This window comes from Zonotrichia leucophrys, chromosome 3 (genome assembly GCF_028769735.1).
Source record: "Zonotrichia leucophrys gambelii isolate GWCS_2022_RI chromosome 3, RI_Zleu_2.0, whole genome shotgun sequence".
NCBI lineage: Eukaryota > Metazoa > Chordata > Aves > Passeriformes > Passerellidae > Zonotrichia > Zonotrichia leucophrys.
The window spans coordinates 104,186,214-104,199,870 of NC_088172.1; the positions used below are offsets into that span (position 1 = coordinate 104,186,214).

Sequence of the window (13,657 nt, forward strand, 5' to 3'; positions counted from 1 at the left end):
GATTTGTTACGCCTCTGACAGTGACATACCTGCTTAACAGCCATGCAAACAGCAATTCAACTGCACCCCCTACTCCACTGACACATTTCAAAGCATTTTACTGCAGCTGGTATTGCTGTATTCACACTAGAAAAAACCCCAAGTGGGTAACAGCAGCACAAAGCACCTTAAAAGGGGTGCTGGGATGCGCCACCTACGTCCCTGGCTGCTGCCTGTGCTAACACAACGCATCCCAGCACAGAATGTGACCCCAGATCCCATCACACAATGCATCCCAGAGGTTGTCCATGAGTGAAGCTGTCCACTGCTCAATCAAGAGGCCATTATCTCCTCAGAGATGTTCACAACTGGAGCCTGTTACAAAGCTGTACCTCTGGTTTTCCCATCTCCCCCAGCCACAGAAACGTGTTAAACATCAGTGGCCTGCACTGTGGAGCCTCCTTTGTTAAAGAAATGGAGTCAGGGAAGGCTGAAAATGCTCTCTGGCAATGTGACAGTGCAGAACAAACCAGAGAGCCAGGATACCCTGGATCCTGGGAGGAAGCACAGACAGCTTCTCCTTGATCCACAAGTTCAAAGGACTCAGCTGGGGATTCTTGTGGAAGAACAACATGTACTCCTGCCACCTATTGCACAACCAACGTGATGGACACAATGGAAAACCTCCGGAATTACCCCTTTTCCTTCTTTAGGTTTTCCTGGACTTTGCAGATTAACCTCTTAAAATAAAGAACCTACCAATGTATCATTCAAGGTACCAAAGGAAAACAGTTTTTTCATCAAAACTGGTAACACCTTTGGATGAGGCACCACAGTTATCCCAAGATTTTAAAACCCAGCAATTCTACAACAACTAGAAAAGGAAGAAAAGCCAAGCACAGGAGCATGCAACTCAGTGCAAGAGGTGACAACTTTTCTCCAACTAAAATGCACTTACAAGTTCTCACTCGAGGGTAGTTGTGTGCCAGGAGGAAGCGCTCCACCCAGTTCTCCATGTTCTGCAGGACCCAGCTGTGAGCCAGTTTATTCCGAGGGGTTTGCACAGCCAGCCAGTCCAGGCACTGAGAGGGGTTGTACTCAATCACCTACAGACAGGGGGAAATCAAGGGAACACATTAATCTTCCTACTATGCACTGATTGTATCACAAACCCCTAAAATCACTTCCAACGTTTCTTTTTAAAATCACTTAGGGCTATCAAAGCTCCTGCCAGACTGAGCTGCTCTGCACACAAAGAGAACCTTATTAAATTTCACTGGTTTGTGCTTCTGAACCTTGCTCAGAGTTTTGGAAGTACAGTCTAAGCCCAGGAAATTACTCTGCCTATTCTTTCTGCATATTACAAGATATTTAGGAGTTGAAATATTAAGCACTAAGATGGAACAACCTTGTCTTTATAGACAAGTATTTCTTAGAAATATCTAACACAAACCTTAACACTGAATCAGTATTTTTATAAGTTATATCAAAAGAAAATATATGCTATGCAAAGATGTTCATACAGCTTCATGCTGAGGGTATTTTTTACTGAATATACAATTTCAAGGAATAAATTCATCCAGTTCTTTCCAAAGGCAATGAATGCTGTTGTGCAAACCTTGAGAGAATAAGAAGAAAACAAAGCTCCCTGAGCTTTTCTAGCTCTGTGTAGCTGGAAATTTGTTGATATAAGGCCAATGAATGTCATTTTGTTTCGTTTCTAAAAACTACTTTCTTTCTACCTCAAGGCCCAGGTGCCCAGACAAGGAGAAGTTTTACTCTAAGGAACCAGAGGTAGTAACTGGTTTGCTGAAGCTGTTCCCAGTTCCCCTACTCCACCTGAAGAATTTGAGCAGCTGACACAACCATAATTCTCCTCATAAAATTTGAATCTCATTTTAAAAATAAACACCTTAAGAACAATCTCCTCCCTTTATTTAGAAATGACAGATTGCTCTGTCAGGTTTCCTGGGTAATGGCTGGAGGGAATGTCCAAGACACAATCATTTCTCAGTGTCTGCAGAGCTCAATCACTTTCAATGACTTCCAGAAGCTGGAGTGGCTGTGAAAGCATATTCTACAGCCCAAGCCTGGGCATTCCCTGCTGGCTCTCACATCCCTGGACTGTGTCACCAGCTGGGTGTCACTGTGCCCCTGGAGATGTGCAGTTTGAATTGCCTTTAGCTGAGGTGCAGCAGCTCCAGCTCATCCATCACATCACTGTGATCCTACAGCTGCTCCTGAGCGCAGGAAACCCTTTGGAACAGCAAATCCATGTCCCTCCCACAGCTCCAGCCCCATTTTTAAAGGGAATTAAAGGGAATGAGCTGGTGCTCAGCAGTCTGCAGGCTGGCCATGCTGCTCTCAGCCAGGAATGAAGAGCCTGAATTGTACTGGGAGCTCAGAGAGCAGCAGGAGAACAGAAACCTTCGATGGCTCATCTGTGGCTCAGCTAAAGGAATTCATCCCTGTGCCCATTTGGGTAAAAAGTCTCTCTCATTTGGAAACAAGCAAGGTTGGTCCTGCACACAGCAATTATCCAGCAGTCCCAGTCTGGCACTATTTTATGCATTAAAAGTGTTAATGGACATTTTACAGAGAACCAAAAATGACAAATGAATATTCAAGGAACCTGTACATAAAGGCCAAAACACCCACAACCAAATGATGGGTATTAAAACATTTTACAGGCCTTGCAAAAGCATAACTGCGAAAACAATGTGAAACTTGTGTAGAAAAAGCATTCTAGGCCCTTATTATGAATCAATTAATTTCTCAATAAACTAAAATTTGAAGTTAAACAGGAAGAGCCATTAAGTTACAGTAGAACTTTTTAAAGTCTATTGGCTGTTGCTGTTTATTCAGAAGAGGAATGATAATTAAAAAATCATGGACTGATGCAGGAAGGATAACAAAAAGCAAAAGAGACATAAAAGAAGCAACAAGAGAAAGAAAATTCAGCTTCTGTTTTATTTTACATATTGTACCTCCCATATCCTCTGCAGGATGTAAGAAGCAAAGGGTGGCATTCCTGGAGGTCCACCAGCAAATTCCATCAGCATGGTCAGCAATTTGAAAAAAGGATTGGCTGCCTGTAATGCACAAAAGGGGAAAATATTCAATTTCATCTATTTCATTTCATCCACCTTTTTTTTAAGAGTACTTTTTAAAACCTCAATGTCTGTAAGATTTCTATGAATTTCAGACATGAACATTTACAATACTTTAATCTCTTACTATTTAATCTGTACATAATCCATATATAGCTATAAATTAAGCCACTGGTTACAGTCATTGCAAAGCAACAGGATCATATGAGACAGAAGTTATAGGAAAAAAAATATATATGTATGCATTTATTAGAGGAAATATAGACATTATTCTGGAAAAAGGAAAGCATCAAGCTCTTCATTGCTGAAGAATTCACCCATTTATCATGGTTTATATCACCAGCTCAGTTAAGTTATATTTTTTATGTATTTACATAACATGGAATATGGATCCTGGGAAGTTTATCCAAAAGCATCTCATTTTGAGGTTTTACACTGCCAAGACTCATCCAGCTTTTAATAACATTTCAACAAAGTGGTTACAACTATAATTATATATTTTGCATCTGGAATCCATTTGGAACTCTCAGTATTTCTGTTATTACCAGGGCAGGAATTTACTCTGAATGAGAAATGTTTTTGCCAGCACAGAACTGCAAAACAGTGCCCCAAATCCTGAAGAGTCTGATAATAAGTAATTATCTCCACTTATTCTTGTACACAATACTTGAATATTACCAGCTTTAAAAAAGAAATTCATATGGGTGGAGAATCTAGAAATGTTATTTGATTTGAACAAAACTTTCATCCCAAGTGGCACAGCAAATTCCTGTTTTACAAAACTTCACAAACAGTGCAGTTAGACTTCATTCAATGGCACAAAAACTTCCATCTTCCATGCAAGATTTTTGTTGAGCAAAGAATTATTTCTGTGATTTAAACCAGGAAATTTTGACTACAGATGATTTACTGGACAGGTGGTGTGCTCACATACCTCAGGAGTCAGCTTTGCTATAGATGTGAACAGCATGGACACAATCTTGAAAAGAAAACAGACAGAACTCGTTAGATTTGTGTTTATTCAGTGCAAACAACCCCCATTACCCCACGAGACTTGTGAGGGGGTGCCAGAGAGCAGCTGCAGGTCCCTGCCACTCACGTGCTCTGCCAGGCGGTTGTTGTAGCGGCACAGGCTGAAGATGAGGTTGCACGTTTGCCTGATGTTGATCCCATCACGGATATGTTGGAATAAAAAAGGGAAACCCTGCAAGAAAAAGCAGAGACAGCTGACTGCCTACAGCTACACAGAGGGCTTGGGAGGCTAGAGCAGCCGTTTTTAACTTGGTTACCTTTCCTCCTGTCAGTGCTGCCATGTCGTTTTGGGACAAGGTCAAATGCCTGCAAGACAAAAGAAAATGATAATTTTATTTTATTTCAGCTATGATTATGGTTAGGGAGACACTCAGGACAGAGTCTTAGTGCATATACTTCAGTATCACAATATACAAGAGACAATAAAGGTGTTGATGTAAAACTGAACAACAAAATAAAAGCTGTACTGAGATAAAGAAAGAAAACCAAATGTGGCCAAATGAATGTGTTCAAGTATTTAACCAAAGTTTCATTTGGTCAACAATGACAGTCCCTTTTTAAGTTATTAAAAATATAATGGGCTCATACACAAGCTTAATTATGCTGCTAAAAAAGCCCCCAATAAAACCCTCAGACAAACCCACAAAATCTCTGACTCCTTTCTGGACTATAAATTCTAATCTGATTTTGTTTTTTCAGGAGCTCTTGCCTTTCTGAGCGAGACTGTTCCACCAGAAGAGCAATCAGGGCAATCATCTTTTCAAGAGCAGCAGGCCTGTACTTCTCTTCTGCTAAAGAAAGGATATCTTCCTCTTCCTCCTCTTCCTCCCCTTCTTCCTCAGAAAGCACTTCCACCTGGGGCTAAGGAAAAACCAGAGAACTTCAGTGTGGACATTCTGTGCCTTCATTTCCAAGGCCTTTGTATTACCCTGTCCTATTACTGCAAACCATTTCATCAACTTACATGAACCAAAGCAGGTAAGTACCTAATCAACTGACTTTCACATTGAAACATTCACTTTGCACAAGCAAAACTGTATTTACAAATGCAAGAGGCAGGCTGGCTGAAGATGTGGTCTATTTAACAAAAAAAGCAGGTAAATTTAAGAACCTAAGTTGTACAACAGGAGTAAGTAATCAATTGTTAATAGCATTACCATTAGTATCAAGTTAAGGGCAACTTTATTGTTTTTACTCAGTGCCTATTTCTATACTAAATAATAAAAGTCAATTCAACATTTTTTTTTAATATTATACTCACTTAAACATTGAAAACAATTGTGGAAGTGAAGCAATTTTAATGTCACAGCTGAAGGATGATTCAAGACACAGCAGTAATGATCAGAGATGTAGAAGAGGCAAGATGAGCTCCTGTTATATAAAATACTCCAACTTACATTCTCAGGCCCCTTGGTTCCCATGTAGAAGTGGACCATGGTGGATATGGCTTGCAGAGAGAGCAAGAACTGGCTCTGAAAAACACAGGGATGATGGGATAATTGAAAATCCATTTGTGCAGAGGCAGCAGCACCTGCCCCAGGCCAGGGCTGTACCCACCTCCTCCTCTCCCATTTTGGCAAACTCGTAGAGGAAGGCGAAGTACTCGGTGAGGTGCTTGCTGTGGGGCTTGACGCCGTGCTCCATGATGGACAGCAGCGTCTTGACGAAGCGCGTCACGCACGAGCGGCTGCCGATGTCCTCCACGGGCCCGTCCATGTCATCAGAGCTGCAGGAACAGCAGCCAGGGTGGCCGTGGCACTCACAGCACGGGCACAGAGCCATCCTCAGCCAGGGCAAACACAGCACGCACCAGAACCCCTGCTCTCACAGCCCTCACCCCTCAGCCGCAGCCTGGCTAACACCCAGCCCAGCCCGAGGGAGCATCAGGCACTTCAAATGCTGAGGAGCTCAGCAAATTGGGGCTGTGAACCAAGAAAGAACTCTCAGAACAACAGCACTGGGGATCTCCTACTTAAAATCATCCTCTTGATTTGCTGGTTGAATTTAATGGGAATGAAATTATAGCTATGGAACCGAGGCAAGGCACCCTCCTGAACACAAGAGCCCCATCCACCTTCAGCCTCAGACACTCTAAATATTAACTCTGTATCACACACGGTCATTTTCCAGCTCAAAATCCCACTCTAAAATGGAAAGCACAGATCTGCTTTTCACTAGATTCATGCAGCTACTGAATGAGAATTTTAGCCTCAGACATCTGCTCAAGGTTGGACCTTGTCACTGAACAAAGCCAAGTCACAGACACAAGTAAGGCTTCCAAAGCAAATTCAGTTCTGCTTTTTGCCATGAAAATTCTGTCTTCATGCCCTGAATTTTGATATGGCAGCATAGTTATTACTAACTCTGCCATTTTCACTCTGGGGAAAATTTATTATCACAATCACAACTTTAACACAAGAGGTGAAAGAAAAAACACTTTTTTCTTCTCATCATGTATTAAATAGAGCTTAAGTGTTTCATAATTGGAGATAAAGTGTCAGTTTTCTTGATGACAAGGAGAGCAAAGGAGAATCCAAGAGGGCTCTTCCTCCTTTTTGACAAAACCTGTGATTTAGTTATAGAATTACCCTCTGATCTCCAAACTCTTTTACAGCATGTACAAATAAAACCTTACACCTTTGTGCCTCCAGATCCAATTCACAGAAGGATTCTCAAGTCTGAGCAGTGAGATTTACACTTGCAGTGTCCAAGTGATAGGAAAAACAAAGACCACGCTGAAAACCTACTCTAAGGGAGCAAATGTCTCAAACCATGTGACACTGCCCTTTGCAACCCTACTGGTATTTTTAAATAAATCTGAGCAGTTTGGGCAGAATAACAAAGAACAATTAGCACTATTTCAGCTTTCCATGGCTGTTTTGAGCGACTGATCAATAAAAGCAGCTGCAGCAATGACCAGAAGTTGGCAGGGGGTTTATTTTACCAGTCTTCCATTCCTGGCTGCAGATAGAGGTGAGCATGCACGGGCCTCAGCCTCTGGATCACGTGGATGCACAAGCGCTGGAACATCTGCAATGAGAAAGGAGTGAGCTGCACACCCTCAGTCCTCCACAAAAAGGGCCATGTGCCACTCCTAAACAAAGAATATTCTGTCCCCAAGCCCCAGCTCCTCACAGGTTCAAAGTTTGAAAGACAAAGCTGAGACTGATTTTTAACAGAAGAGCCAAACCTGGTTTTTATGAACTGATCTCATGGAGGAACCCTAAACCCAGCCTTTAATATTGGTGTGCGCTGAAACATGACTCTACTTTTTTCCTTCTATCTCTACTGTCTGAAACATTTTGATATTTTGGCAAGATGTTTTTTAATTCTGCTGCTGGCTCATAGAACTCGTGTGAAAATTGGAAGGAAATTCCCTCCAGTAATTTCTGTTCTGTAAAGCATTCATGAGAAGACCTTGCCTACCTTGCACAGAGTTTTCCCATGAAATATATTCTTTTACTGATGCATTGCATCCAAAAACTATGTATGGGTCTGCATGGAAATATCACTTTAATAGCCAGAAATCCAACTGAAGAATTCAAGTGACATAGAGTAACTGTTAAAATTATTCCTTAACAACTTGTAAAGAAGTTCACTTGTAAGTGACACTATCAATAGCTGGATTTGTGAATGTCCAAATGCTACTAATATAGGGGTTTTTTTTGAAGTATTTGCAGAAAAGGGTATCAACAAAGCTTTGTGGCATAATACTGTAAAATTACCTCTACCCACAAAAATTTACTACAGAAGTTTCAAACTGGAGCTTTGACGAGTACTGAATGTAAACAGCTTGATTTTTTTTGTTGTTTTCTGATGGTGGAGCATGATGAACTATTGTTGAATTAATTCAAAAAAACCCAATTTTTTAAAATGTAAAGTGTTCAGATTTGCAGAGATCAAGAGGGAGTCACAGAAACCTTAAATTGCATCTGCTGTGATTCAGTGATGCTGCCTGTACAGCTGTGCTGGGGTTGTTTCAAACAGTAACACTGCCATGGCCAAACCCCTCAGACAATTCAGGTATCACTGGAATTCAGGTATTCACTGGCAGAATCACAGCCACCACACCTGGCTGTTTCTGCTCACAGCCCAAGCAGTCACCTGGCTTGGAAAGGAACTTTTTCTTACCTGCCTCACAATCTGATTGGGACACTTTATTAGAATCTGCATTGGCCACCAATCATCATCAGCCATACGATCCAAAAACCACTGCAGAAGATACATACTGTGTTAGTTTTGTTCCACACTTGCTCTAGTCCAATCTTCTTTTTTGCATGATATTAAAGTCTGAAGAGAAATCGATGTTACTATTATTAAGGAATAGGCAAGTTTTAATCCAAGGGAAATCTAAAATGTCTTCTGTGCATGAAGGAATAAAGAAATAAAGATCAATAGCATTAAACAGTAATATAAATTAATTCTGGTATCTTCTTATCCCTGTGCTCTGCATGCCATTAGAAAGTTACCTGGAAGAACACACTTATCCTGCAAAGTGATGTCAACAGCATAAAAACTATGCTTACAAAAAAGCATAACCTGAAGAATCTTGTAGAAGAATGATAGGATTAAACAGAACTTCCCAAGTTAGATCTCTTTTGCATTTTAACATGTGGAAAAGCCTCACGGCCTCCAGAGACCCAAAAAGTATAAAACTAACAGAGAATGACTCATTCCAAGTCAGACTCAGCAAATACCACAGCTCAGTCTTCTCATTCCCAGAATTTTGGAAAAGGAAAGACAGTTTAAAATGAAGAATCAACATCCTTACTTTTAATTGTACTTGAGTATTCTTTACTACATTAATGTCTTCACCCAAACATCTCAGGACTGCACCCCATTGAGACAAATGTACACCCAAATATTGAATGTCACATAATTTATCAATCTTGAATCAATTTATAAAAGCATCATGGATTTAACTCCTTTCTACTGAATAAAGTCTAAGGCAGGACACAGTCTATGCTACGCTCCTTGTACATTTAAATTATCACAGAAACACTCTCAAAACTTTTCTTCAATATCTCAAAATTGCTTTCAGCAAGACCACAGCAAATTCTTTGTCTTTCCATGTCTGGTGTGAGTTAATTTAAGCTGGTCTTCATTACACAAGTCACGATGTAAAAATTAATCAAACAAAGAGTTTGTGACACTGGCTCTCTCTAATTCCAGTGACAAAATGATTTTGGCCTGTGGTCTCAAGAGGTTTCTGCAAATAAAATTAAGTCATTCCCCAGGATCTGCAGTTATCAGATAGGAAGAATTTCATCTCACAGAGCACAAATATACCAAATACAGCAGTTCATAGTCCAAAATATTCCAGGGATACGAACCTCCAGGAAAGTTAAACAATATATAGAAAGTTGGTTTGTACTTTGCTGAGTTCCTAAGTCACTTACTTCACAAGCTGCCTGACTGTTATTAAACTGTTTTGTTAACAGTTCAATCCACTGAAGCATTGTAGGCTGTGAAAAGAAATACAGGGAAAACTGTAACTTCAAATAATGGATTTCAGCATCATCTTTACACATTTCTAAATGGTTCAGTAAAGCACCACATCTTAACAATTATAAACAATAAACATTTTATGAATAAATAATACATTGCCCCTACAGATAATACCAGTCCATACATTTTTACATACAGATTATATTCCATTGTGCACTGCTCACTATAAATGGGTAAATTACACTCTAAACATTAACTTTGCATCCTATATAGTAATTTTACAGCTCAAAATCCCACTTTTAAAATGCAAAGTACCCATCTGCTTTTGACTAGATTCATGCAGCTACTTAATGAGAATTTACAAGTAAATGGAATACCTTTTCCTTTGAATGAATAAATGTCTCTAGTACAAAGGAAGTGCTTAACTGGAAAAAAAAAATGGAACCATTAATTTAGAATGCATGAATTAAAATGTCAACAAGGAAACAAGAGAGGATGAGATTCTTTGGAAATCCTTACCTTTGCTGTCATCAGAGAAACCGCTTTGGGATCTGGTAGTGTACTTGGGATGCTACTACACAACTGCCACATAAACCTAGAGTCAGTAATTTTATTTGTTAATTAAAATAAACAATGATAATCTGCAAGAAGAAAAGAAGCATTAATATTACATTTTTAAAGAAAAACTTACCCAAAATATGTATGTTCAAAAATGTTCTTGTCTTGAAGGAACTGCATATTATCATGCCATATCCACTGAAGAAAAAATGCTACCATCAGACACAAGAAAGCAGTTTACTTCACTAATTAAGCATGATTTTAAAAATATTTAAATGATTCCAAGGTTAAAAGCCACAGAATTTTTCTGTATGAAAAACTCTTTCTGAAAGCACTTTCTTTAATTTAAGGAATTGTCTCAAAGCTTTTTTGTTCATACTACAGTGAGTACTGGCTGTGCCTGCCATGGGACTGCAGAGCTTCAAACCTTCTCCTCTTTCTGTGGCCTCCTTTTTTACCAACTTATTTATTCAGAGTTTTGGGCTAAAATTTTGAGAATAACAAGTTTAAAAAGAAGCACAGCTGAAGTCTAACCCAAAGCTTGATGAGCTCTGAGAACTTCTAATAAATTCCTAAAGAATAAGATTTGAATCTCCCTTATTAAACCAGAACAGGATTTCTGCGTCTCTCCTGTTCCTCTCTCTAAAGGGATGTTTTTGATCACATCAATTCATAGGGATTTTCACAGCAATACAGTTTGAACATTTAACTCTGACAAAAATCTATTAATATTTTTAAGACCAAGAAGGATAAAAGCATGATCTGATTTGCTGGCTAGGAATGGAGAGACATTTTCAATTAAGAACCTAAAATAGGCAGATGCTGAAGCAAACTTCTGGCCAGAGGGAGCAGGGACATGAAATTTTCCAGGTGGCAAAAAGGGATTATCCCATATACAGGACAGAATGAGAAAACATCTAAAATTCACATAAAATCTAAATCCTAATTCCCTTCCTATCCCATGACCATCTCCTAAGACAGACAGCAAAATGAAAGGACTGCCACCTTAGTGCTTTAAATTATATTTGCTTTCCTATGTTTATTCAGATTTCTGATGTGTTTAGGGCCTCCTAGAGTGTTTTAAAATTGGTGTTAAAACAAATCAACTTGTACCTCCAGCAATTCTGATGAAACATCAAATTTGTAGTCTTTGCCATTTTCCTCCTCTGGCTCCATCCGTTTATAAAACAGCATGTAAGCACTGTGTGTCTTGGAGAGAAAAACATCTGTATAATTTTTGCTTTGAGAGAGAAATCATGAAATCAGAAATATAATCACACAACAAGGCTTTGGAAGAGAAATACCTTTTCAAAGGAGAAGTCCATAAACTTATCAGTAACAGAATCATAAGTTTTTGTCTGTCAAGAAGAGAGCAAAACCATTAATTACAAGTTTTTTAATGCTTTAGTTTCTAACAGTTTGTGACAGTTCACTTGCACATTTATTTCATGATATTTATGAGGGTTGCTGACAATTTAGTTCTTGCTCAAAGCAATCTTCTTTCTTTTTTTCTTCTCTGGCCTATTCTGAATTTTCAAAGCTACTATGCAACACTGTGCCTCCATCCCAAGCAATTTCCTGCCTCATCCATCTCCCTGACACCTCTTCTTTAGAGGCATCTAAAGGTATTTTATCTCTGTGCCAAGCAAAGGAATTTTTTGGTTTTATTTCAGCATATTGTCTTTCCCAGACAAGAGAAGTTGTCTTTTGCCCAGGACTGCTTTAGTAAGACACTCTGTTATCCATAATGTGCTTTATATCCTGTATACAGCCATAAATAATGATCAGTTCTGGCACAGCCTGAGAACTGAGTGCTGTTTGTATTAATAATGTGTAAAAATTATTAATACAGGCAGCAATACAAGGCATAGACAGAGATCAAAATGTCCTTTTTTTTCCCCAGAATACACCTAAGCTTGAAGTAATGATTCCTTCATCAATGGTCTGAGCTAAACAGCCACCTCAAGCAAGGATTCCTAAATTAGCTCACTTTTTTATACCTGAATAAATGGGTATAATGTATAAATAAATGGGTATCATATATATATTATTATTATATATCATATATTATATATTGGTAGAATATATATTTTATATGAATAAATGGGTGTAATGATTCCTAAATCAGCTTCAGACTCACTTTTTTATAGCTGAATGAATGGTATGATAAAAACCAGATTTAGTACAGAAACACCTCTTGTTTGGAGAGACACTTCACTAATTAACTTTGCCTCATTAGTAATCCCTGCACTGTACTTGTGACAGCTTCCTTTAAAGGCTCATACCAAGAGCTGGGCTGTACGAGGCTGTAACAGACACTGGGAGAGTTGAACATGACAAAAATTGAAGTGATAACTTACAGTCATTTCTCCACCAAAGCACTCAGAAGCAAGCTGGGCAGAGTCAAAGGGTTTAACTTCAGCATCATTGAAAAGGTACCTGCAAGGCAGGAAAGGGCTTTGAAAGATCTGCTGCTCATCTCCAGGGCAAATAAAGCCTCGTGAGCACCCCCAGTGACTCCGAGATTGAAACATTTCTGTTCACTGCTATGTCTTGTTTAGATCCCGGGAAATGAAATTCTGGTCCCAAAGTCCTGTTTGGTGTTATTGCAAGTTCCTTCTTCCAGTTCTCTCTGGAGAACAGGAAGAGAGGAAACCCTGTCTCCCATGGCAGGGCTCCAGTGAGAAATGGAGACAGCACATCCAAAACCAGCAGGCAGAGCGTGCCCTGCTCTGCTCTGTCTCCCTCCTCCTTCCCATGCCCGTGTCCCTCCCCCTCCCCAAATTCCCCAGCCAGAAACGTGGCTGGATCCTCAGCCAAGGTACCAGGCACATTTCAGGAAGGACAACCTAGGAAATCTTTTGTGCTGCAATAATTCCAATCTGGTCCCATCAGGAAGCAATCCCTGTGCTGAGGCCAGCACAGCATTCCCTGCCACCCCTGTGTTTGAGGAACCACAAAACTCTCCTGGTTACTGATCTGCAGGCCAATAAATCAATAAATAACCTTACAACTATCAAATTGCAACATCCTGTGCTTTCCAGAGGAGCCTACAGGATGTATCCCCTGTGTAACTGCACCTAACAAAGCCAACAAGCTTTAGATACTAAAATATGGAAACAGGAATGGCCCAGCTCACCACTTGTTGTTCTTGTAAGCATGAGGATTGACAATGTCCCTGATAAAACTGTAGTAGTGGCCCCCATCTGCTGTTCCTGTGTGAACTGTCACACCAATCAGGTCATACTCATAACTCTCAGTTTCCTTCAGATATCCACCATCTTCCTTAAAACCTGAAAGAATTCAACACCAGATTTAATCAGGTATTTCCTGGCTTGGGTTTAAAGACAGGTGTTTGCTAAGGGAGGCAAAAGCCTCCCCTGAAATGGAAAATGTAAACCCCCTCCCTCCAAATTAATATAAAATTTAAATTAAGGGGCTCTCAGGCAAAAGATATGGGAGCAGGAATAACAGTTCTTTACTAGGGAAGAAAATAAAAAGATAAAATAAACAATGCAGTAAACTAAAAC

General features: G+C 39.7%; 1 protein-coding gene across 10 annotated transcripts in view; it reads right to left on the minus strand.

Annotated features, from left to right (window-relative positions):
• Positions 1-13,657, minus strand: part of USP34 (ubiquitin specific peptidase 34) — a 117,175-nt gene that overhangs the window by 14,112 nt on the left and 89,406 nt on the right. For 6 of the 10 annotated variants that reach the window (XM_064709780.1, XM_064709781.1, XM_064709786.1 and 3 more), the window contains exons 50-67: positions 13,267-13,420; positions 12,488-12,566; positions 11,432-11,485; positions 11,241-11,336; positions 10,261-10,325; positions 10,089-10,164; positions 9,947-9,994; positions 9,455-9,586; positions 8,253-8,333; positions 7,066-7,151; positions 5,679-5,847; positions 5,519-5,593; positions 4,831-4,982; positions 4,379-4,427; positions 4,189-4,293; positions 4,024-4,068; positions 2,967-3,071; positions 938-1,085 (exon numbers count right to left, since the gene is read on the minus strand). In XM_064709780.1, coding sequence (XP_064565850.1) covers positions 938-1,085; positions 2,967-3,071; positions 4,024-4,068; positions 4,189-4,293; positions 4,379-4,427; positions 4,831-4,982; positions 5,519-5,593; positions 5,679-5,847; positions 7,066-7,151; positions 8,253-8,333; positions 9,455-9,586; positions 9,947-9,994; positions 10,089-10,164; positions 10,261-10,325; positions 11,241-11,336; positions 11,432-11,485; positions 12,488-12,566; positions 13,267-13,420 — 1,719 coding nt within the window. The remainder of the gene's footprint in view (positions 1-937; positions 1,086-2,966; positions 3,072-4,023; positions 4,069-4,188; positions 4,294-4,378; positions 4,428-4,830; positions 4,983-5,518; positions 5,594-5,678; positions 5,848-7,065; positions 7,152-8,252; positions 8,334-9,454; positions 9,587-9,946; positions 9,995-10,088; positions 10,165-10,260; positions 10,326-11,240; positions 11,337-11,431; positions 11,486-12,487; positions 12,567-13,266; positions 13,421-13,657) is intronic. The other 4 variants (XM_064709788.1, XM_064709789.1, XM_064709787.1 and 1 more) reach the window with 1 other exon arrangement.